The following is a 26,298-nucleotide window of genomic DNA, read 5'->3' on the forward strand; positions in this document are numbered from 1 at the left end:
TTCCCACCAAATCAATTCTCAATACTGAAAATATTTGATCCTTTGCAGTCAGTCACTACAAACCTCTGTCAATTGACTGCTGTCGATGTGAACATGGGAAAGCTGACAAACTGGAGATAAATACCCCTGATATATGTTTCTGTTTATAAATCCATATTTATTTGGATTGCTATTGTTGAAATGCAAAACAAAATTCTTGGATGCTGTATAACTTCAAAATATAGGGCAAATATTTTCAGAGCGGTTAACTGCCAGGACAGATCTGCCCCTTCAAATGTCTCACCACAGCTACATGTACTTGACTGAAAAGTAGTTCTGAACCAACTTAATATTCAGTATCCATGGATACTTGTTCATTTATTGCGGTTTTCTCGAATAAGGGTCATATTTTGTTGACTTGCCTGAATAAACTACTATGTGGAGTGGGGATGGAAATTACCTGATCCAGACACATCAGTAAACGTAAAATGGTTGTCAAAAGTACCCTAGACAACCCTTTACACAATGGAGTTGCACTTTCAGTTAATTTGAATGACAAACTTGTAGAGTGGTTTGTGTAAACGGTAAGACAGTAGAGTTCCTGTGTTGGTTATGCAAATAATTTGACTGTCACTGACAGCTGCAAGCTGGAGCGAACAACTCTGTGCACGATTTGATTAGACATACAGGAATATACACTGTAGATAGGTACCATCATAGCCAGTCGCCACTGTCTATGGTACCTATGTACAGGTAAGTTAGTCCATGATGTCACTCATTTGGGACCGCTGGTGCTCTAGGTACCAAACCACAGATAGATCTTAAACTGTATGAAATGAAAATAAATGACAAAATTTCAAGTTCTATAGTGTTTATTGGAATCTGTTAATGCAAAATATCAAACACATATATATGTCTGAACCATGCTACAGATTTCTTCTCTAGGCCAAAAACACAGCAATGGTAGTCTATTTAACCTGGCTTCTGTGGAGACAGTACTGTTTACAAACATCCAACAACTTCCAAGTTTCAGTTGGGGCAGAACACTGACCACGGTGATGGACAGATTATACAACAGTACATTGCAAGTGATCACATCTGCCACAAGGTTTTCAGTCAACATCAAATTAACTGGTTTAAACCCTTTCACCACCATGGTTTGTCCCAAATCCATTGTTTTCTATGGTAAAGTTGGACCTGTATACAGGGAACTGGGGGTGAAAGGGTTAAATCATGCACATCACTGAGATTAATGAGTCAAATGAAACTTGTCTTCTGCAGATTCTGTTATAACGCAGCCAGACTGGATTAAATTGCTGGATTATTTCTTTGCTGATGCCACGGTAGTCTCTGTCACAAGTACATGGGATTAACATTCTGGCCGTTTTCAAAGTCTCCATGAAATTAGGATTTTTACAATCACAGATGTCAACATGATTTATGAGTCACACAAAACTATCATCTTCAGCTTGAAAAGCAACAGTTGCTATGCCAACAGTTTCTGTTGCAAGTACAGTAACACAGGTTCATTTCTGGTCATTTTCCAGCTTATCCAAATGTTTAAGAAAGAACTTGATGTCCTGACTGGTCTGAGAGTGTTTGAGCCCCCACTGGGCCGCTTCCATGCCACACTGGCTGATTTGCTTGTGTTGGTTGCTGTCCTTGGTTCCGTGTTTGTAGGTGCAGTAATGTACTAGGACCATTGCAGATTCCACAGGATTTGGAAAATTTAATTCCTGGAAAACATTGGATGGATAATAGCAAATAGACATTCAGTAAGAGATGAATGTAACAAAGTCCAACTAGTGGCAGATCGTTCTTAAAATTCATTGTTCAGAAATGGACTTGCATGGGGTAACATGAAACCACTTTGAACTTTTTCACAAACCCAACTGTCAATCATTTGGCTTTGTTCATTCCATAAAAATTGAACTGGTACATACAGAGATGTGCTTCTATGTGACACAACACACGTAAGTAAACAAATTTCAGAGAAAGATTGTGGATACAAAATACTGGGCAGCAAAAAGATTCCTCTGCGCTACTATGCTATCACCTGTCAGTGTGGAGCTTGTGTTCTGAATGCACTGGTAATAGTGTTGTAAACTAGAACTACACAAATAGGTTTGTTTATAAGGGCTAGAGACACTAGCTAGCATGTTTGCTTTTGATACAAATGCCTAAGGGAGAAGGAAGATTGATGAACAAGACCATGATCCAAATTTACTAGAAAGCAAGGGTTGCATGTGAAATTTGTTGAAAGTGTTTATCTTTAAGCTCAAGATTCTGAAAAGTGCAAACTTGTTTTGATGACTTTGTGCAATTATATCTGAAGGTCAATGTGTTGAAACAGAGGCCCTAATTATGTCTAAAGGTCAATGTGTTGAAACAGGCTCTGAGGAAAAAGTTATCAAAGCCTGTATCAATGTCAAGGGTGTAAATTGACGTGGATTATTGATACGTGAAGCACTCTTGGTTATGAATACTTGTAAGTGATCAAAAAATCATGTATGAATGAAAATTTGAGGTGTGTATCTCAATGCAAAAGCAATATCCAGGGAAGAAAACGAAATGTAAAAATTTACCTTCATAGCTTTTGGCAGTTGTTGCAGTTGACTGATGACTTGAGTTTGTTCATCTGACAACAATGTCATAGACACTGCTGGATGTGAGTATCTTACATCCAGTGGTAGCTCATTCCAGTCAGCTGGCAAGACTAGTTCCTCATCATCTCTGCTGTCATCGTGGCCACCTTCAAATTCTTGCTCTGTTTCAAGGTCAGCCTCAGCTCCTGTGACTGTGGCTTTTCCATCCGCGGGGTCATTCTCTGCCTTTGCAGCGTCTGAATTTCCATCCTCTGGCTGAGTTTCTGGAGTCTGACGATCACATTTGTCCATGCTGTGCATTTCAGATGAGTTGATATTATCACCAACAGTATTCAATGCGCCAGTTTCATCAGATTGGGTATTAGAATTGTCCAAGGTGGCTTCAGACTGCTCATCATTCCCTGTCACCTGTGGATCTTTCTCACATAAATCCGACTCAAGCCTGTCCGCTTGGCTGAGGACAGATTCAGACACTTTCACATCATGCAAAGTTTCATCTCTACTACCAGTACTGTCTGTTTGAAAACTCTTTGGCTCCTTCTCATGCTCTTTCTCCAGTTTCTGGGATTGCTCTTTTTTTCTCAGCGCCCGTTTCTGTCTCAGTTCCTTCCTGGACTGTTTTTTCTGCTGGGCTATGAGACCCTTCACCGCCTTCTGGATGTACTGTAACTTCGTCTGTGATGCAAACTTTGCAGCATGCAAGTCTGACAGAAGGGCTTTGGAGATTGCCTCAAGTTTCGAAATAATATGCTCTAAATTCATTGGTGACATCTCTTGCTGTCAGTGTCTCTGTATTGACAATGGCCTGCCTTGGTACCTGGTACATCGGAGGGAGTTGCGACATCGATAGCATCTCTGTGGCCAAAATCTTGCACTTCATCAATTTTATTGGTACTATTTGTATGATATCCATCCACTAAACTATCAGTATCTAATGTATCTGATGGTGATTTTAGTTCCACACTTTCAGATTTTCCATTTTGATCTGATGTTCTGATGGTACCATCAGTTGATATGCTTGCCTGCTCAAGCATACACGCTGCATCACCAGCAGCTTGCACAATTGACATCGGATCTTCTGTACTGTTGGCACTGTGATCAGATTCAGAGGGTTGAACACGAACTTCATGCTCTCCTCCTCCCTTGGCATCCCCTGATCCTTGATCAAAGTCTGAATCTGTTGTGGTCTTTGCCTCTGACCACCACATTTCGTAGAGTGAGAGCAAGCAGTAGTGCGCCCTCAGACAGTCTAACATGTGCACTCCATCACGACTATCGTCACTGGTTACGTGTTCTTCCAAGTTTTCACTGACTGTTGTAAGAATTTGAAAGTTGCAAACCTGGGGAAAATGAAAACTTTTACCATTATAATAGGTAACACTGATTCGTTGTGAGTCTTGAAATGTGATATCACTGTCTATTACATGGTGGTTTTTAATTGGCCAGTTCAAAAGAGCAGTTACGGCAAAATTGTGTACGGTTGAACTGCCATTTCAGGATTTCAGGATATGAAAATAACCATGGAAGGTTTTACTCTCATAGGCACCCTTCTCTAATTTTAGATTTTACACAAGGAAAGTATTTCAAGCTGTGGCAACCGAAAACTCCCACAAGTCAACAGATTTTCTATTTTTCCGCAATTCAAAGTTGTTGATTTATACACAGATAAAAACTAGCTTATTGCAAATAACATGCAATAGTACTTCGATAAATGAAGTCTACTCTGTAATGTGAAATGACACACAAAAACAAATGGTGTCGACAAGTTGAGTACCCGCCATTCCAGAATTATTTAGTGGTAGAAAAAAAAAACACTCTACTGTAATAATACATGACAAAAATACTTGAAAGTTACAACTCTAGGAGCTTCAAAGAGATTTATTTTCAAATTGTCTGTATCTTCATACAGAGAAATAGGGTGACATGGCTTACATTGAACCAACAAAGTCATAAGTTAGTTCTGCTCAGATCCAGTGTTTCACTCCTTTGGCATTCTTGAATTTTACCTGCTTATTAGTGTTAATATTGTACTGCAGGGTACAGCTCTGGACTCTTGCAGTTTTACATTTCTGGTATACAGCTTATGTGCACCATCTTTGAAAACTAAATTTCATCCAATGGATATTTATTTATCTGAGAGAATGCCTGTCATTTAGAATTTCAAATGCAGGAAACTTTGAGTTGTTTTAGTTCACCGATCACGAATTTGCAGGGTTGCCTCTGATTAATTCTTGCGTGCCAAAAAAATGGATAGCTAAAAGAAAGATTAACGCTTTCATATTCAAGATCCTTGCTTTCTTATTGGGCATACATATTTAGTATGAAAAAGCAAACCTAAAGACTGCTGACTGTATTTCAAATTATGGAGATGTAAGAAGGATATGCGAGTTCTTACCATGAGTGGCTACAATCCTAAACAAGACCTGTTCAATATCATAGAACCCTCTCTCATGACACACTGTTATTGCTTGATGCCAGTGACCCAATGCTGTAGAAATCTGTGATGTCATGATTGACAGCAAAGCTAGTGTCATGTCATAGGATACATGTGACAGTACCTAGAAAAAGTTGGAGATGAGATGATGTGCTGAGAAAGTAATATTAGCATGTCATGCAAAATACAGGGTTCATACACGCTACATTGATTAAAATTCCTGGATTTTCACAAGGCTTTTGAGGTTAAAATTACCAAGTATCATTTCTACTATGTATCATTTCTATATATTGTTTCACATATTGCTTTTTACAATATCATGACAAATCATTGCCATATTTCCAAAAATTGTGGGTGGTTCATCAATTTTCCAGGACTTTCTGGGCCAAATCTCATTTTCAAGGAATTTTAAAGGACTTTCCAGGGAACTTTATTATTAAAGGACTTTCCATGTGCATACGAACCCTGAAAATAGTTCATTGCTTGCACACACTGCAGTGTTTCAGCCTGGACGCATCCTTGCGACAATGTCCCCAAATTGAACCCATTGTCCTGCACTCTTGCATACTGCGGGTCATCTCAGGCGCACTCATGACTAGACTGTGTCGGGCGTAGTCTGCAAGTAATATCTGATACTGACAATGACCTTTGTTTTGCAAGATTATTTTTAGACTTATTTTTGTACTTTAGGGCTGTGATTAGAAGTGGCAGATCAGAAAAGAATTGTAAAAGTTTGGGAGTCCGAATATCTATCCCCGAGGCACATTCTATATACGCTAAACACAGATCGTTTTTGAGTACCACCTGTGTCTCATTCCTGGTATCCGAGATTCTTACCTCTCTCTGATTGAGCTGGCCTCCTTTCATCTGTTTAGTAACTGATAGTGTTCGGTAAAAATCACTGAAGTCTTCCTTTGTAATCTGATGATGATATACATGGCTCCAGATTTTCATAACATGGCTATAGAATGGTTCTTTGACTGTGTGCGCGGCCCACCAACAGTGCCCTTCTTCAGCCGCCATCGGTTGAAGATACTCTGATTAGCAAACGACAGATACAGACATGCTTTGTAATTCAGGCACAGAAAAAGCACAATTTAACGAGCAGTGAATAGGGCTTCTAACTACTGATAACTTTTATATGTCTACATGGGTGAAGATTAGGCGGCACAAATCTTTCGATACGATATACAAGACTTTTCCTGAGGGGTACTTAGCTGTGTACTTCACCCCTAACCCAAATAACTCCCTAGAATAATATTGATGAATACAAAACTCTGTCTGTTTCTGTTTATCATTACCCCTTATCCTGCCAAGTTCGTATGTCACCATCAGGTCAAGTTTGTTAAAATTAGTGAAACACAGTATGTACAATTTGGTGCATTTTAGCAAAAACTTGAAGGCCCCTGAAATCATAGATACATGTACTGTAAACATGATTTTTACAGACAAAGCTGCTAGATATATCAAGCCAATTGAGCGAAAATGAATATGGTTTTGGCTCAATACTGCTTTCTATTGACTTAGCAGATAGAGAAGTGATACTGTCTGGCAGGAAAAGGGGTTACATATGACCTACATACTCTATATGTATAGCTGCAACACTCTCTTATTCTTTTGAAAGTGCTACTGAACTAACTATTTTTTGTTTCAAATTTTCGAAAAAATTCAATCTTATAGTTCCTGTAGTAAATTATCAAATATGAGTGAATGATGGATATTGGAAGAAATTAAATTTTGCCTGAAATGTACAGAACACGTTTCTATGCAAAACATGTATACAACATGTTACAAGCAACAGGTAGCAACCCTTGTCACTGTTACCTCTGACAGACTGGCTTAGTGAAGCCATCCATTCCGGAACAGCGGCATCATCAATCTGCCACTCTGCAAAGTGTGCATCCTGATAGTGACTGGAAGATACAGATTTTGTCTCCAGCAGTGTCTTCACCAACTCTTGGTGTACGATCAGCTGCAGCTGGTAAACCTGGAAAGTTGGAACCATACATCTTGAAGATTTTCTCCGCGTAAATGAGGCACAGACAAGTACGGTACATGGGCATGGGTAGTCATAGATATAGACATACAGTGAGACACTGACACAGACACATGCAAACACAAATGTATACAACTAAGGTAGTGTGCGCCTCGAAAGTGAGGGACTTCAACTTTACTAAACCTTTCTTCCATGAAACTTTCAACCATTTCTTACCAAAAGAATAATAAAAATTGAGGGTTACAGTGGAAATTTTGGTACTGTCTACAGGAACAAATTGGCGATATTTGAAAATTCAAAATGGCCACCACCACTGTGTTAACTCTCTGGAGAAAAATGAAAAACTAAGACTGTGAAAATTTTTCCAACTATGACAGCTTTAAAATTAACTCAAATAAGCAGTAGACCAGAAAACAATTTTAAAAATTTGAGAGTCCAAATATGTCCTTGAGGCACATTCAAAACTTACAATGACAACACAACACAGGTCATTCCTGTACCAGTTTCCATGTCTCATTTGTTGGTAAAATGATAGATTGTAGTGTCTACTGTCTATGGTAAAACTCATGTTCTCTATCTGCATATCTTGACAGTAATGAGGCCACATTTTCAAAACGACAGCTTTGTAATTAAAAGCAAATTTCATATGTTTAATGCAATTGCATGGGCCAAGTCAAGGAAACTTGGAGACATTTTAAAAATTAACTCACCTATTCTACATGTAAAACTGTCATAAATTGAGGTAGGGGAGGGGGCACAACATCACAAGTTTATTTCAAAGTTTATTGCGTTACCAGTAGTAGTGAATTTCATTAACTGGCAACAGAAAGTCTACTGGGTACAGCTTGACACAAACACACTGACAACATATGTCATGTCATTTATCGATGATGAGGTGATAAACCATAGCACTATTATGGCCAATGTAATAATCTTTAAAGGCAATATTTCAACAGACAATTGTAACGTAAAGGAATGTAAAAGAAGCAACTTGCTCTTCTCAGTGGTTTACCTGGACATTCTTTTGAGCAGACAGGACGCTGTGTGCTGTCAGCCAATCAGCATTCTCCTGGCACTGATTGGCACACTGGAGGGCCAATGAGGTAGCCTGCTCCTGTTCATTTGTGTACAAGGCCACCTGGCACGCTGCCCTGAGAGCCGGGATGTCTCCCCTCCTGGACAGTAATCTGACAGCATCGCAGGCTTGGTGAGCAGCCAAATAACTGACAAAACAATAAACAAATTGATAAATCAATAAATGCAGCAAAAATGGCAACTTTTCGGTGACAGTATTGGCGTACCAATTTTCATCTGAACAGAGACAAATTGAAAAAACTTCAGTTTATTCAAGGGAAAGAAACATATACCTATCAAACTTCCAGATGTTAATTCATGAGTGAAGCAGTTGTATCGTCCCAACTTGCATGTCAACAAAATCATTTTTCAGTGATGTAGGGGATGGCACATAAAATCATCGTACACACTAACCATTTGGCTGCGAATTCAAAATTTCCGTCATTTTCCAACTGGCTGGCCCATGTCTGGTACAGTTCTATCAGCACTGGATCACTGGGAGACAGTCTGACCTTGGCAAGGGCCACAGCTTCCCTGTTAAATCATGAAAATAATTCTTGTAGCAGTCATGCAAAAATCTCATGATGGAGCTATGATAGACACATACAATTACCAATGTGATGATACTGAGAAAACAGACAAGAAAGAGCACCACTGCTCTCAACAACAAACAAGAGAACTGACAAGTTTTGTTGGAATCTTACAAAAATCTTATATTTAAGTTTAGAAAAGTGATAACTATGATCACATCACACAGTATTCCCCAACTACACGATAGAAATTTCAACTTCATGACACGAGACAGTGACACAACCAGACTTGACATGATCTCCTAACCAGAAACAAACATTTTAAATAACCCATTCCACTCTGAACAGCAAAAGTAACTTCATTTCCAAGCTAGTTTTGACCAGCACTCACTCACTTTATAAATTTGTGTTCTTTGAGTACTTCTATAGCGTCATAGACTTTGTGACAAGCCACCAAGTAAGACGAGGCTTTCAAATAGAGTTCCTGTGAACAGAGTTGTCTAGCATAGGCCTCTGCTGTCTGCAACCAAAGATCATGGCCACCTAAGATGATGGAAATGATGAAGAGTTTTTACCAATGAAGAGATTTTCAAGTGTACAACTTTTTGAAGACACGTTGAACACCAGCACAGAATTCCTTTTTTGAGTATTTTTGAAAAATGCTAATAATGACAATTAAATACACAGTTCTCTTTTAGCTGGCAAATCGGAGTTTCAGGTATAGAGATGTAACACCTTCATGAATAAACGCTATCATTGATTGTGGCTATACCTTAACATATCACAGATTCCCACTTACCTAGAGGGGCCATTGAAACCAGCCATTCATTGAGCTGTCCCCGTTCCTTGGCAACCTGTATGGCCTTGCCAATGTTTCCTTTCCAAATTTCAAGCTGTAAGTAGTTTTCAAGGTTGCCTTGCTCCATGTGGTATGATCCTGTGTTCATGATATAGACAATGACATCAGCAAATTAACTCTTGTCAGTAAAGATGAAAAGTGTGCAGTCACTCTTTGATCATACAAGTCATCTTAGGAAATAATTTGCTGTGGTCTTCCAATTCTTCAAATCTACAAGTTCAAAGCAATAATGTCTAAAAGTGTTCAGTTAAGTGAACAAAACATTTCTTTGGTGAACTTCCGCCCCGTTTTTTTTTTCACAGAAATATTGGATTTCCATGAGTCCAAGACATCTGAGAAAGAATTTGTGGATAATTTTTGCCTGAAACTCACCTTCTTCATTGAACAAACGGAATGCTGCTTTCCTGTCAGCAAACAGACCCATATTACACTGATCAGCAATGCCTGGCGTAAAACCAGCCACAGTGTCTTCAGCTAAATAAAAAATCAAATCCTCATTTGTAAAATATAATTCTAGTACACATACTTTACATATAGATGTAAGTAAAAAAGCATATGGATTGTTGAATTCTTCCAGCCTTGGAAGGATATAATGACATCACTGCTGACCGAGAATGGCTGCGCTTGTCTCTCTTTAACACCTGGGGCTTTTTATCACCAGTGTGCATAATTTTGCAATTATGCAGATCATGATTACAATCCACACTACCTTCTCAGACACTTTGGGTGTCGTCTTTCTGACTATGCTATCCTGGTTATTACAAATGCGCTGTGTCCAGGGAAACGCAATCGTTATCTATTCCTGCACTTTTCTTGCACATTTTTTTTGGCTGGCGCAATCATACATACTGTGCAATCTAGATATGACCATGTAGATAGTGTTCCTCGCCTCTGTTGATGATATCCTAAACTTAAATTCCAATTTGTGAGGATCAGGTGAGTACTACATGTATTACAGGCAATACCAGTCAATTCATAAGGTCAAGGCCTTTTAAGTAAAATCCCTTGCCTTCAACTAACACAAACTATATACATGCAAAATGTAGGTCGGAAGTAAACAGCGTAACTACAGAACCCATTCCTGTTCAGAGAACTGGACAACAGTGATCTTAACCTTGGCCTGACTGATTTCAAACAAAGTGTACTCACTGTAAAGAGACTGTGCTAACATCTTACAATCTTCCTGCATGAAGTTTCTGCCTCTGTTATCCAAGAAACTAGACTTTGGCAGAAGCGACTTCTGTCTCCTTTTTCTCTTCTCAAAGGCTGCTGTAATTCGACAGTGTATATCTCATAACATTAGTTTCCTAGTTGATGTACTGTACCTTTGACAGATGCATAATCAACAAAACCCGCCTGAAAAATTGTCAGATGTAATCACTGTTGTTACATCTGCAACCATGACTACCAGAGACTATACTTGGTAACATGCTGTAAGGAATTGAATTGTTTTCCTCGAATATTTGCATTATTGCAAATTTCTCAGCCCCGGAAAATGTCAAAACATCAAACTTGTTATGCTAATATATGCTGCAAAGTTCAAAAACTTTCTATTGACATCGGATGTATTTCTTTTGACCAGAGATACATTTAACATTTTTAAAGTAGGCTATAATGATACAAGTGCCAATTATCATTTCAAGGTATCAGCCATAACTTCTCTTGATGCTGAATGTTCTATTAAAGGTATACTGTCACCTGTTCCAATTTTGCCACATTACCATGGAAAGAGAAAATCTAACAAATCACAGATTTTAAGCAGGCAGCCGCTTTTTAAAAACGGTGCCTTCACATTGGCATTTTGAATACAAAGGACCGCCTCTTGACCATATATGGGCATATTTAGATTACAGGTGACTGTATACCTTAACGCTAATGTTTCCTGTCACCTTAACGTAGTATGCAGCTCAAAATCCAAAGACTGAAACTTTGATTCAAACTTTCCTCCATGAAACTTTAAACCATTCTCCTTCACAATCATAAATAAAAATTGAGTGTCACCTTGCTAATTTTAGTAACATAGAAACAAAAGGCCTTAAATTTATCAACACCTAAAATTCAAAATGGCTGCAATCCCTGTGCAAACTACACAACAAAATTAAATTTTTCAATTCTCACAAAAAATAAGCTGACAGAAACTTTAGTAACTCCGTGAGCTTCAGCTCAGACAAGTATTGTTTCAGTTTGAGAGTCTGAATATCTATCCCGATGTGCATTCTATAAACTGAACAAACTGAATTAGAATCTTTATAAAGTAAGTGATCAGGAAGCAACCATGACCTTGTACTTCAAGACATCAGGACATACCTCTTTTTGCCCCTGACCCAGTGGAGCCTGTTTCCATAGCAACATCCACTGTCTTTCTCTCCTTCTCATCTTGCACTTCTTTCAGATCTATCTGTACATCATCCAGTAACTGACTAGTGATCAAGTGACTTTTATCCTGGGGCATGTTCTCTGTTACAGGAATATCAATCTTTTCATTGTCTTGAACTTTGACCTCATGGACATTTGTTTGGGTGCTTTTCAACTCCTCAATTTTCTGTTCCACCAACTCTTCCAGAATTTTCAGTTCATCATTTGATGGCGTCACTGATTGAGGGACGGCAGGGCTTACGCTTTTCTTCACTTCATGTGAATCTTTTGTTTCATTCTTCTGCTTGCTTTTGTTTTTACTTCTTGATTTGCCGCCTTTCTGTAAGAACAGCTGCGTTGTCCTCCTGCCTGGCATTACATGAAAAACAGACTAAAAGTGAGACTTTGCTTCACCATTTAAAACAACGTGTCTAAAAGATTTACAGTAGTGGGACAGGATGCTAAATTGGGTTTTGATTTTTATGGTAGAAAAGATGTAATAAGGTTTCAAGTGAAGGAACATAACACTAAGTGGGGCTTGATTCATTATGCAGAATAAGTACTGGCTCCAGATGAAGGCCTTCAGCATACATGAAGAGGTTTATCCAGTAGATGTCTTCTCCACAAAGACTCAAAGTGAGTCAATAGAATTGCATGGACCACAGTACAAACAAAACCACATGCACAAATGCATGCAGAAATACCTGTATTTCCATGCGCCTTTGTACACATTAATTTGTAAATGTACCACCATTACATGATCTCTTGGGTGTACTGAGTCAGTAGAACACATTGTGTCCTTTAATTCTGGAGTAGAACAATTGACGTAGAAACCTAGTACAAATATCATTCTTTGTACAATGCTACATCACATTTTTTTCACATTTACAGGCAGGCCATAATTAACTGTGGACCTTAGTGGTGATAGGTATCAGAGGTTCTGTGACTCACTTTTGGGTGGTTTTGTGTGCTCCTGCTGTGACACTCTCCATCTTTGCACTGTGAAGTCCTCCCCACCTGTGTAGATTGTCTCATGGCTGGTACCACTCCACACCACACTGAACAATCTACCGTGGTGTCCACGATAGTTTGAAATTGGCTCTCCCTTGCTGACGTCCCATACCTATAAACAGATTATCTCTCCATAAGCATCATACAAAACAGAATCTACAAATCAGTGTGTCGCTACAGTGTTGTTGGGTACCTGTTTCCTGAAAATGGGTTTTGGGAAAGAAGATGATACCCATGTACATTATCAGACACTCATCAATCAGTCAATGGAAAGACATTACATCTACTGTGATAGGATAATGATGCAATGTAAATGTTAATTATAATCGAATAGCAAATGATAGGTTCTGTAAAGGAGTAAACTGTTAAAATTTAATAGCCGAAGTTTAACAAACGGTAACTTAAGACAAAATTCTTGACAGAAATAAAGCCATTCTGGTCGACTCTTCAGAAGAAGTTTGTTATCAAAATGAATCAAGATCTACAATCATGATGTAAAGTGCATTACAGAAGATACTTTAGCAAATACAATAATACAATCCATTGATTAGCAAACAATATCAACAATACACACGCAGTGTGTTTAATACTGATATTCTTTGATATTATTGCTTCGATAAATTCAGATAGATAAAAGAAGAGGCAAAGGCATTCCATGAATCCTATAACATTCTTATGAGAAACATTTTAAAGCACAATATAAATATGTAAATTTTCATAGCTTGAAAGTGATGTTTCAAATGTCTCAAGGAGAAGATTAACTTTTAAAGAGGCTACAGACTTTAAATCTTTAGGTTAATCCAGGACTATGATGCTTTAAAATTTGTCACTAACCTGTGCTGTACCATCATATGAAACTGACACCAGTTTCTGGTCACCATGGGGACTCCATGACAACCCAGTCACTCTCTGGGTATGCCCATTCAGGGTGCAATAGCTGCTTGTGATTGGTGTCCTTACTGGTGACCTGGAAACTGAATAATGTGTTCTCTGTTACATTTATGCAGAATGAAAATGTCAAGAACCCACATGCACATCATTTAGACCTAAGGTAGATTGTGCTTCAGCGGCAGATATTCAAAATCTCAAACTTTGAATACTGCTCGGGTCTGCCACTTGTGGAGGCTCATTTTAAAGCTCTTGGTGTAAGAAAAAGGTTCACTGTCTGAGTTTTTCTGAAACTGAAAATTTTACTTTCCCCATAGAGTTAACATAGGGTGGCAGCCATTTTGAATATAAAGTATAGGTAAATATTAAGTTATTTTTTCTCTAGTACCAAACTTGGTACAGTGACCCATGATTTTATTCTTGATTCTTGGTAAGAGAACGGTCGAAAGTTTCATTGATGAAAGTCTGAGCAAACATTTAAGTCTTACACTTACAAGGCGCATATTCCCTTAATGACTAGCATTGAGCTAAATTTGCAAAGTAATACCTTTGTGGATCTGAAGACTAATTCGCTGAGAGAAAATCAGTCTATGGCTAAGACAACAAAGTCTACAGCACACAAGGGGCTGTGAGAAAGTCTTGGAGATCAAATACTTACCAAAAATATCAGTGAGATCATAGATATGAATGGGTGGATCATTTGAACCGACTGCCAGCCAATTCCTGCGATTTGATTGGTCATGATCGCTGGAGACACTTGTTTGGTGTTTCTGTGATTGGTTGGAGACTTTGACATTTGTCCAGTCAGGGTACCACCTTACACAGTTGATAATCTTGTAATGAACATGGATGGAACACAGCAGCAACAGATTTGGTGCCAGAAAAATCTCCACTGAACTGTAAATTGAAAGCAAATCCAGAAGTTGACACACAATTCAATATCTTTATGTAAGAGCATCAAAAAGATTGACCACTTCATGATGATAGTGTCCACGATTGCAAAACTCATCATGCAGTTAAAGGAATACAGTCACCTGTAATCTAAATATGCCCATATATGGTCAAAGGGGCATTCCTTGGTATTCAAAATGCCCATGTGAGGGCGCTGTTCTTAAAAAGCTGCCACCCCTTAAAATCTGTGATTGGTCAGATTTTCTCTTCCAAGGTAACTGTGGCAAAATTGAACAGGTGACAGTATACCTTTAACTGCACGATGACATAGACTAGTGACAGACTGGTCAAACACGTTACATTCAGAAGTAGTCTTTTGCACTGTTGAATATTCCCTGGTAGGGACTTGAGTTGAAACAATCAAAATGACTGAAACTTGCTAGGTAAATGAACAAGAATGTAATGTTGGAGTAAAACCATACCCATCATCATTGCCAATGGCCAAAACTGACTCATCTGGTTTCCATGCCAACTCTGTCCTCTGAGGTATTTTGTGCTGTTAAAAAGAGGAGGAGGAGAGAAGAAAGCTCATTAGTTTTTTCCCTTACAAAGTATGAATATAACTTAATTGAGAAAATATGCTACAGGTTTCCAGCATATAAAGTGCCCTCAATTTCTCTAGTCAGACAAATACATGTACTTGGTAACAAATCTTTTTTGGGAAGGACAATTACTTATGTCACTAAAGGGGCTGGTAAATTTTTGCTCTTTCGTTTTATCCTTGTTAAAAGAAAATCCATTCATTCATGAGTATTTCATTTAATAGTAGTATTGTGGTGACATTTGACGTTGGAAATCAAAATTCTCTCCTGTCTTTTGTGGAAAGCAACTTGCCACACTTGCTTGCCACATGCTGAGAAATTCTTTGGAGCAATATCTATATTTTTAAAGTTTTATTCCATTTTCTAATGACTTTAAGGGTACAACAAGGGGGTTTGCACTTTCCTGTGGGTACAATAAAGAGGGTTTGTGATAGTTTTCTGAGAGAAAGTTATGGTAGATACTGATTCCCATATGGAATCCAAATAGTTTTGAAGACATTGGTTGTCCCAGACAGCAAACTCTTGGAAAATCTTTTTGTACAACCTTCACATCAATGAAAAATGCATTGAAACCAGCGAAAACACTGCAATCAGTCGATATGTCTACTCTTTGAACTGAAAAGCTCAAAATTCTGCATACCCTGTAATTTTTATCAGCCATGATAATGAACTTCACGCGGCTCTTCTGACATAGCATTGTCAAAATATCCCGACCAATATCAGTGTCATTGTTTTCATTCTTTTTGGTTGAAAAGGGTTTTTTAAGCTGAGAAATCTCTACTCACTCTGATGTCATTGGTTTTCTTTATCAAGTTATTAATATCTTCAGCGTCGTCATAAATTCTGTACGGATTGTGTTGAAGAACGATACCATCACCACCACAACTGTACACGTTCTGATTCACACCTCCACTTTTGCCTCCTATGATAGACATTCATGCAAGAACCAACAAGGCAGTTATTGTAGAGTCCCAATTTCACCAAGTGTTGGATGATTTGGAAAGGTTAATAAACAACATCATAGCAAACTTTGCATATGTTTGCAATCAAATTTTTTTCATGTAACCTAACTCACATCTATAGTACATGACACATAAATACATCAATGACTACGGTAATGGGTGCATGAGCTGTATTTGGTGTGAATGGACATCAACACAGATAAGTACACAGACAGACATAGGTATAGTATGAGGCTAGACACTGTATGTTCCTGTTGCCATGTACTGTAGCTTGTACTACCGGTATATAGGAAATGCACAAATCATTTTTCACATGAATAATGCCCCCGTGAAAAAAAGAGGTAATCAGCTGGTGGCTACTCATGAAACTGACAGATTACACTCACTGTGCTATGTATGTTAAGATACACAGTATCTGTGACGTACCAGTGCCAGGACAAGGTGGACCCCATCCAACGCTGTATACAGTCTTCTTGTGGTACGAACTTGATATGTTCGGAGGCCTGCGCATTAGATCAAAGAATTGCACTTTGTTTCTCAATATGTTCAGAAAAGCAGATGACGCAATGAAGGCCTGGTGGCTTCACTGGCAATGTGAAACTCAAAGGCAAAGACTACCAATACGACAGAAACGCCCTCTATACACTTTTTTCTTGTGACCATGTGACATAGTTGGATCATTTTGTTTTCTTTTGCTTATCTGCGTGACCAGGTGATGATAACTAATGTATTTTTGCCGTTTGTTTGCGTGACCAGGTGTTGTGAATAAATTATTTCTTTTGCCGTATATAAACCTTTACACGTGCCACGTGTGGAGGGTCGTCGGATATCCACGTCCACGGAGCGGAGCCTCTCAGTTTTGAAGACAGAGCCCGGTTTTGACTGGCTTTTGTCTGAGTCGACTTGCTGGTGCTGAAAACTATGACTGCGGTCTGGAAATAACTTTGTGTAGCTGTAGACGTCTAAAGAAGTTCTAGTAACTTGCCTGTTGTGAGTACATTCCTGTAATTAAGAAACGTCTTAGTGGTAAGAGTTTCTTGTTGCGACTTCCACGTGGATTATTGTCTGAACTTGTGCGTCAAGCTGCTGAATATTGTCTGAACTTGTGTGTCCAGCTCTGTGGCTGTTTCCCGTGGACTGACGCGTTGCGGAACGGAGTGGGTTCTGAGAACCAGCGTGACTACAGTGAGGAGAGAGCTCTCGTCGTCGGGTCTGTGAACATTCTGTTAATTTCTAAAGTTTTAAACAAGTTTTTTTGTTCATACCTGGTCACGCTCGTAGTACAAATAATTTCAATATTGTAAATAGTTGTTTCTTTTGCTGTCATTGCGAGACACTCTGTGATTAAATAAGGATAAGATATTTTTAACCATATTATTGTGTATAGTTTCCTTTGTTTTGACCATCTTTTGTTGCAGCCAGCGGGTCTGTTTGGAGTCGTTTTCACTTGTTAAAAAAGCATTAGACGACCACATTCATTTTTTGCCTTGTCGACTGCTCGTGGTCGTAACAGTACCAATACCAAATGTACATGAATATTTTTTCAGTATGATGACTTTACCGATGAAGTATACTTCAAGAAGACATTCAAGCAATGCAATACTATTTTAAGAATCTGTTTGATACGTGTATGTCTCTACCAAAATAGCTGGTTTTAACTCTATGAATGCATCAGCAGTATCTGAGAAGATGTAAACAAACAGACATGGGCACTAGCTGAGATCATACACTCACTACACACATGTACCACTTCCCTTCTTACCTGATATCTTTGATATGAATCTTCATGGATTGCAATTCAACAATCACTTAAAATTTCAGCATCATTATATCACAGGTACAGAAATTTTCTTTCATCATTTATTCATTCTTGGAAGTTGTGAAATAGTGATACGGACAATGCTTGTAATGTTTAATGAACTCAAAAGCACAGTGACAAAAAACAGAAAGTCTTACTTCTGGGCAAACACGTCGTATATACCAACTCTTCCATCATCAGTACCATATGCCAGGTGTCCCTCTTTGAGTGGGTGCCAGCAAAGCTGTATATAGGATATAAATAAAAGAACAGAAAAAACTCACATTACACAAATTGTTAATCCTAGTTGTTATTACTTCTTTTTGGTGGTCTGTGAAAAATCTACACAACCGTACATAGAGTTTCCTTGGTTGCAGCTGTTGGACACACTACTGATATGGTTTGGAACTTCAAACCCCCCCCCCCCCACCTCCCTGTGTAGCTGTGCAACTTGGCCGCAGAAAACAATTTGACTCGGTAAAACCATAGACCCTCGAGAAAAACGAGGGTCTATGGTAAAACCATTGTGGCTAAATGGGTTAACATGCATTGCCCATGTTCCTTCCTAATCAAAACATACACACCTGTTGATTAGTATTGTACAGAACTTTGTAATTTGTAATTTTTGTAATTTTATTACTTCAAGTCAATGCATCCATAAATGGATTTTCATGCATTGAATAAAATACATTGACATATACAGAATAAAAATAAATAAATAAATAAATAACTCATTAAAACACCAGTAGTTAAAAGTTATAAAACTACACATCAAAAGATAAGCATAAAAAGTTGGTGAGCACCGTATATTCAATTAAAACAAGCAGGAAGTTGACATGCAGATCGGTCAAGAAATGGCTCAGAAAAGAATAGACAGGCACAGTAAAGTAGTTTAAATTATAGTATTGGCAATGGTGGATGAACGATATTTGAATGAGCGACTGTGGGCTTTGGAAACATGATATTTACTTCTGGTGTTATACTGGTGAATTGTTGAATTTTTTGTGAGAAGGTCAGACAAGTAGACAGGAACTTTTTTGTTGATACATTTGTGAACTAGATTTTTTAAGTGTTGGTCGTGCCTTTCCTGGATAGTTGGCCATTTAAGTGAATTCTGTAAGATGTAACATGGTCTGACTTTTGAGTCTGACCGAGTCAGACATTTTGTTACCATCAAGGATTTTCTGAACTGTGTCTGAGGTGAACGTGTACACAAAATACTGCACTTTGTAGCAATGATTTCCATGAAACTGACTCTAGACACTTTGTGTCATAGAAAAGAGCAATTACTGTAATAATAGCAAGTAATTTTTCTTTCAGGGGTAATTAATTTCAAAGACAGAAAATACTCATATTTTAAAAACAAAATTCCTCAAGACTGTGGCTGGGTTTTGTTTTTGTTTTCCTTGGCCGATGAAAGTTAATAACTAACACTTTCTCCCTCCCAATTCTTGAAACTTTATAGCATAGTGGTATCCAAAGCATATTAATAGGAGTTGCCTATGTAAGCAAATCAAATTATGATGACTCAATGTCAGGGGCAAATATTTGTATATTGCACATTGTAGTTTCTGTACTCTTGTTCAGTGAACTCACTGCAGTGACTTTAGACCTGGTACCCTGCCACAGCACGGTGACATCGTATGCGTTGACGGGAGATGACGTGTTCCAGATACGGATCATGTTGTCGCCGATGCCGACAGCCAGCCTGCCGGCATCAATGGGTGATGACACCATGCTGTAGACATAGCCACCAAGTGTCGGAACACAGTACACAGCTTTGGATGATGCCAAGTTCCATAGGATAATCTGTCAATGTAAGGATTGAAGGTGTTTGTACCTTAGAAATGTTTATAATTCTACACTGAACTAAATTTTGACATTAATAAATGTGAACTGATACTCAGCTGTACAAAATCACTTGCAAACATGTTTCATCCCTCTCAACCCAAGATTTTGGTTCAATCCCACTGTTTCAAATGGTATGGCTGAACCAATAGACAGGGAATGGGGGTGGAAGAGTTAATCATTCAGACTGGGTAAGTCCACAATAAACCAACGTAATTTCATCAATTCTGGAAACACATTTGGCAGGTTGGAAACTTGTTCATTTTCAACCTGAAGAAATGTGTATAATAAGCAAACTTCCCCATTTTGCAAGAATTTTCATACAGAATATTTTTACTACTAGCAGATTTGAAATAACATAGGTATCTTTGATCTATAGAAAATCGTGCAGCTTTTCTCAGCAAATGACAGAATGGCACTCCATTATTGTACCTGCTATATTGTCATGGGAGAACCAGAAACATAGGCAATGATATTTTGAAGTACCTAGGTGATGTGTCTCTAATCATATGTAATGTGTCTGTTTGCACACACAATGACTATTACTCTTACAACTGCTGAATCAGAAAAAACGATTCAGTGTTTCTTCACCGTGATGGTCGGCATTTTATTGAAACGTATGCATGCTTTCTTTATATTTTAGCAACAAAATCACAACACCTGTCTTCTTACTGCACATTTTTTGGTTTTAAATGTCTAAGCACTTATATCTTTCAAAGCCTACACTGAAAATTCAGCACTTGCTGATACTGTGTTCTGTAAAACCATGGTTGTAACAGTCAAGTGTCAGTACCTGTCTATCCATGGACATCGTGATCACTGAGTTAGAGTTGGTATCTCCGCCGTGCAAAACAGTAAAGATGATTCTATTGTGTCCCCTGCCATCTCCTTGTCCAATCAACCTCCATTTCTGCTTGCCAGGTTTACATATGTCCCAGAACAGTAAGTCACCTCTGAAGGGTATCAAAAGATTTTGAGTGAATATAAACAAATCAAATATATTGGCATTACTCTAGTATTTGTTTCTTATCAGACTATGATATCTCTTATATATCTCTAATGTGGATCATCTTGCAGTGAATGTAAAAGTATATTTACAGTGATATGCAAATTGACATTTGATGAAAAAGAATGATGAGAAAAATGGGATTTATAAATACAAACAACGATGGTAAGTGTAACCGTGGTTCTAAAATTTCTACAATAGAGAGAGTACCATAATATTGAGAAACACGTCAACAATGGGATTTCAATAATCGCATTTGAACAGCACAACCGCCAAGGATACTTTACAATCAATAATGTAAAACTTGTCTGCGTTTTAATCAAGGTAAAAATCAGCCCAAACAGTTGCAGATACCATACAATCCAATGCGAATAACTGTAAACTTTGATATAGGGTTTTTTGGTCAAATTGGTACAGTGAAACAGAGAAATAATTGCCAGTATTTATGCTAACATTTGAAAGGCCTGACTATAATACCAATGATCTCAGTCTTTCTGGGATGCAGTAAACAGAGCAGGAAGTCGCGATCTCACCCATGAGAGCTGGATACTATCTCCCTTGGTTTGTTCTTTGGCCAGTAGAGAGCCACCCACACCCTTGCCTTGCTTGTGTCATCCATCTTTCCTTTGAAACCGCTGGCCTTGCCGGGCAGCTTCAGGGTCAACACAGCCTTGCCCTTGGACACACTCCAGAAACGTATGGTTCTGTCTCTGCTGCCAGAGGCTAGGAGACACCCGGTGCTGGATGCAGAATCACTGGTGTCATCTTCAATCTCTGTCAATTGTGTTTGATGCGGGGAAAAAAGACATCCATCTTGAAATGTGGAAAATATCAACTGTCATATGAATGATGATTGTGCCAGCAGTAATTGTAAAGTAAAACACTGACACCTGACAGAGGAGTATTCATTAATATGGTTGTTGCACCTCTTTTCCACCGCATTTTGGAAAAACCTATTTCTGTCTCCGTGAAAGCAAAATGGGGGTTAAGAGGGTTAATGACTTATTTGACATCAGAAACTTGTCATCTTAGTGTTTAATGGAAGATATGTGACGGATGTTGCCCAACATATGACTTCTACCACAGTCTAAAGAATTAAAATATGCATTTCAATGGCAGCAGTGAAACTATTCATGCCACGATGGCATTCAGCTTTCCCTTACTCACAAAAGAAAAGCAGCATTTTTTTACACAAACAATATAAAGAAGGGTAGGAACATTGCTAAGTACACAAAATGCATCATGAAAGATACAAGTACTGCCTTTCTATATGTAAGTTATACATGCAATGTACGGTATGCTGGCATTGATTCTGACTGCATGTTTGTTTCAATACAGTGCACCATGTGTGCAATACAGGCTATTGCGTGATAAAATGCCAGACACAAGTTCTGTTTTATTCCCGTGTTTATAGCTGTCGTTTGTGGCCAGATCTCCTGGCATGCGATTTGTCCAGTTTTCATCAGAAAATTGGTGTAGCAATGCTACTCTTTCTTTGTTCTTGTACGTGAAATTTCCAAGAGCCTTGTACACAATACAAGACAATCATCATTTTTGCATCTCAATGACAAAAGTGTAATAGCATTTAGAATCAGCCTTTTCAACATATGAAATAACATGTTTACCATCCAACTCATCCGGTTCCAGTTCAGCACCGTCTGTCAGCTTCTCTTTCCGTTTGATGATGTCTTCACCAGTGGTTGGTGACCAGGCCAGTGAGTGGATTTCATCACGTGTCCTCGTAGTTTGTGAATGATGCTGCCACCATTTGAATGTCAATCAAAAGGATATTTCCTTGCTTGTATCTGAGAAAAAACAAATACGTGCAACATCTCCTTCATTGTTTTGTCTTGACAAGGCAGTGTTCTCCCCAGGTTTGTCTGGTAGAATGTGTGACTAATTTGCATAATAATACATGTTATTGTTATGGTAATGAGTTTCTATTGTTTACCAAAAATTACAGAGTGGTAGCCGCTCTGAGGAGAACACTGCAAGGAAAAGAATGATGTAGATGCATAGGGTCAGCAAGTGTGCTGCCCTAGACAATCATCGTTTGTACTACTACAGAGCAACAACATATGATTTAAGTTGACATTATACTGACTTTTAATTCAAAATGGCTTTGCTTTGCTCACCAACATTCACAGAAATAGCAATCTTTATGCTCACTTTGATATATCAAGGTGCTAATTTAATGTACATGATGAGAATGATTTCTCAATATTACAGGTTCACTGATATACATGAACAGCGATCAATCGAGCAATCCACAATATTTTTTATATTCACTAAATGAATAAACAAACAAAAACAAATGATTTTTGCTGAACAAAACAGAAGATTAACTTCGCATAATGTACAGTACCTAACCGTAATTAATATAGATCAGTCAAAGCAAGACTGACCAGAAAAACTCACCCAACAGCACAGTGCTTGACATTATGGGGACTGCATGCGATGCAATATATGTAGCCATAATCTGGAACACTTTGTGTTGATTCATTAGTTGTGTAGTTCCAACAAATGATGGCTCCCTTCTCATCTCCCGATACGACGAGCTCTTGTCCAAAACCGACCAATCAAGACATGTGATCCTGTTCTGCATACAGAAACAACATAGCAAAAAAAAAATACTAAATTATATCTGTTGTTGCTGTGTGATCTATATTTACAGATTGTGAATGGCAGCAGTCATACAAAATGATTAATCAATAAAGTGACTGTGTTTTTGAAAACAAGCTCTGACAGTCTATTAAGCACCAACAGTGCACAATAAAGGATATGTTTCAGATGTCAAGAGAACAGTAGGTTTCAAACTGTGAAGTTATTTTGTAAATAATGCTGCATTACTTGTCTACGCACTATTGTATATTCATGGGTAAAGCCACATTAGCGTAGCCTTCATTGCTATTACCTGGAGTGCCTGTAGGCAACTTTGTACATCATTTCTGAACAGTGTGCCCATACAGTGTGCAAACATACTGGACATATAAATGTGTCAGCAGATGGTGTTGCAACTGGGCACTTTTACCACCTGTAGAGTTGTGATTGTACATGGTTCCACCGACACATTTGCATTGTTTTTTTTTTTAACCATTATGGTTTCTAGGTAAATAAAAGGTTTGTGGTTGCCCAAATGTCTTGATACGGTATCGCATTCAAGTAAAGTGTAAAAACATTACACTGCCAACCAATGGTGGTTTCAGATTAACCGGTATGTTGGGCAAAGAGGTTTTGATGTGAGGTGGTACTTTGGGTGAATTGTTGAAGGAAAAGGCAATGCTTTGGAGGTGGTTTTGGTACAAAACATTGTTTTGAACATTGTAGACATTGTTGTAAAGTGTCTTGACCTCACATGGTTGTGGCAACTCTCAATACAGTTATATTCTGAGTGTGGAAAGGTTACTACTTGGTTAGCCCTATGTCACAAGTGCTTGGCTATTGGCTACTTAGCCTCCCTATGGCGTAGCTAATTGCCGAACACTCGCAGGTTACATGTAGGGCTACTACTGGGTACTGGATACAGCTGCAGTACTGTGCTACGGCTTTTGCCCAGGGTTGTGTCTTGGATGGGGGTTTTGTCGTCCAACCCACAACAATTTGGGCAACTTTTGGCTACTACTGCTAATTCGTGTGGTACCAAAATACTCAGTCTTGACCCTGTCTACCGTTTCTGTATACGGTTACGTTTTGGGCAACCCATGGAGGTAGAAAAACGTCCCTTGTCCTTGTACATTACCATTTGGTTACCGTACACTAAAACTACAGTAGGGTGACCGGACGAGAGGCCCTCCTATTCCCTACAATGGGGCTGACACGAGTTTTCTGAGAGTGAATGCTCGAAATCGAAGGCTTAAAGGGGGACCCAGGTAGTGATAAATTGTACAAATTCACCTTAAGTATGCAGCAGTTGTGCACATTTATGTCTGTGAACAAGGTAATGACGTGAAAATCTTGAAGTTTATGAACACATTTTGTCAACAAACGTCAGAGGGGACGCCATCTTGGAAGTCATCTCCTCGCACCCGAATGGTCGCTATGAGAGATCGCGTGAACGGAAACAGTTGTATTTCACAGTGAATGTTGTGAAGACTAGGAAGTCAAGATGAGTGCAAAAATTTCCTAAAAAGGTCTTTTTTCTTCCGAGAAACTGCTGACGAAATTTTTACTTTGAAACGGCTTTGACTTTTGGCATCATTTTCCAAGAAGGGAAGGAATGGCCATGCGGGCAAATTGTACCTTAGATATTTTTCTACTTGTTTTGTGCTCTAAAAAGGCTCTGCTATGCAGCGCAAATTAGCGCCCACGGTTTTCCCAAAGCAGGAAGTGAGGTTCGCAATAGTGCCGTACTTGAACAACGTGCTTTTTCACCCGTGCGCACCTGTCTCTGACCAGAAACAATGGCTTGTATCCATGATACTTGAAACACAAAGGTCAGCGTGAGGACAATCTTCCATTTTCTTTCACTGGACTTATCAACCTATACAATATTCTCACAGAAATGATTTGGAAACTATCAATGCACCTTTCACCTGACTCATTATTGTACAGTTAGTCATCTTTGAGCCATTTTAACAATATTTGATCCGATTTTTGGTCACACTGTCTCATTATTCCTCATTACAATATTCTCAGGGAAAGAATTTGGAAACTTTGATTTTCCAGAGGCTGCCAAATTGTGATCATGCTAATAAGCCAAATTATTTTTTTCAGATTTGGACTTTGTACTAACACTTTCAACAGGTGCCATCAAGATTTTGGCAAAAAATCCAAGTTTTAAAAATCGTCCGGTCACCCTAACTACAGACGCTAGACAGGTTCCTGAGTACAATATTTATGCTCTGAGATTCCGGATCTTGGTTAAACGACGTATATTGATCTTTGTACCTGATGCAGTCGATGCTCATTCAGTACAACTGCTGCTCTAGAGTCCCAGAGTTTCACGAAGCAGTCGTCTGCTGCAGTGCAGCACAACGTGCCATGGCCGCTGTGCTTGCAGAACACCACACTTGTCACTTTGTCAGTGTGACTCGTCAACGTGCCGACGTAGGTCGGTGGGTTCGCCCGAGTGTTCAGCAGATATACTGCACTCTTGGCTCCAAAGGCTAAGTCACCATGCTCGTTTGTATCTCCGACTTTGCTGCAGTACCAATTTGGCGACGCTGGTAGAATGTTGTCCGTCATTGTCGAGTGTCAATGTGGTAAACGTAGTTTATTCGCACATCTCATGGAGGCAGCCATGTTGTTGCAATATGTCAAATTGATTTGTACCACATAACCTGTAACATATAGCGCCCTCACAGTCCACAGTCTTGGTAGAAAAGTTGCGGTAGGTTGAATTTTTGCCAAAAGTGGAGATTTCACTCAATCAAGTGAAAACACTTCAATGCAATATAGAAAAAATATTGTGACCACTGTTTCGCTAGGATTTAGCGTATACTGATAATTTAAAACTAATT

The 26,298-nt window shown here is 38.7% G+C and overlaps 2 protein-coding genes across 2 annotated transcripts; both read right to left on the bottom strand.

Annotated features, from left to right (window-relative positions):
* Positions 1 to 833: 833 nt before the first annotated feature.
* LOC139131386 (uncharacterized) lies at positions 834 to 3,714 on the bottom strand. The gene is made up of 2 exons (XM_070697413.1): positions 2,565 to 3,714; positions 834 to 1,715 (listed from the first exon to the last, which is right to left on the bottom strand). The coding sequence occupies exons 1-2, from the start codon at positions 3,354 to 3,356 to the stop codon at positions 1,506 to 1,508; spliced, it is 1,002 nt and encodes a 333-aa protein (XP_070553514.1). The 5' UTR covers positions 3,357 to 3,714; the 3' UTR covers positions 834 to 1,505.
* Positions 3,715 to 4,945: 1,231 nt separating this feature from the next.
* Positions 4,946 to 26,101, bottom strand: LOC139132210 (gem-associated protein 5-like). The gene is made up of 23 exons (XM_070698599.1): positions 25,727 to 26,101; positions 23,258 to 23,438; positions 22,465 to 22,644; positions 21,373 to 21,613; positions 20,627 to 20,786; positions 19,582 to 19,794; positions 18,144 to 18,229; positions 16,614 to 16,690; positions 16,011 to 16,147; positions 15,106 to 15,179; positions 14,391 to 14,629; positions 13,679 to 13,818; positions 12,785 to 12,956; positions 11,786 to 12,202; positions 10,628 to 10,747; positions 9,851 to 9,952; positions 9,419 to 9,556; positions 9,015 to 9,162; positions 8,504 to 8,623; positions 8,028 to 8,238; positions 6,844 to 7,006; positions 5,857 to 6,056; positions 4,946 to 5,143 (listed from the first exon to the last, which is right to left on the bottom strand). Exons 4-23 carry the CDS (start codon positions 21,456 to 21,458, stop codon positions 4,946 to 4,948), a joined length of 3,201 nt encoding a protein of 1,066 aa, XP_070554700.1. The 5' UTR covers positions 21,459 to 21,613; positions 22,465 to 22,644; positions 23,258 to 23,438; positions 25,727 to 26,101.
* Between the last annotated feature and the right edge of the window lie 197 nt (positions 26,102 to 26,298).

Source organism: Ptychodera flava, chromosome 4 (genome assembly GCF_041260155.1).
Source record: "Ptychodera flava strain L36383 chromosome 4, AS_Pfla_20210202, whole genome shotgun sequence".
In the NCBI taxonomy this organism is placed as follows: Eukaryota; Metazoa; Hemichordata; class Enteropneusta; family Ptychoderidae; genus Ptychodera; species Ptychodera flava.

Excerpts from the sequence above, each read along its gene's own strand:
- LOC139131386 (XM_070697413.1), bottom strand. The coding sequence starts at position 3,356 with ATGTCACCAATGAATTTAGAGCATATTATTTCGAAACTTGAGGCAATC. Across the intron at positions 1,716-2,564 it reads AACTGCCAAAAGCTATGAAG|GAATTAAATTTTCCAAATCC; the intron begins GTAAATTTTTAC and ends AATGTTTTCCAG.
- LOC139132210 (XM_070698599.1), bottom strand. The coding sequence starts at position 21,458 with ATGGATGACACAAGCAAGGCAAGGGTGTGGGTGGCTCTCTACTGGCCA. Across the intron at positions 9,557-9,850 it reads CCGTTTGTTCAATGAAGAAG|GATCATACCACATGGAGCAA; the intron begins GTGAGTTTCAGG and ends TCATGAACACAG. Across the intron at positions 7,007-8,027 it reads CTGCTCAAAAGAATGTCCAG|GTTTACCAGCTGCAGCTGAT; the intron begins GTAAACCACTGA and ends CCAACTTTCCAG.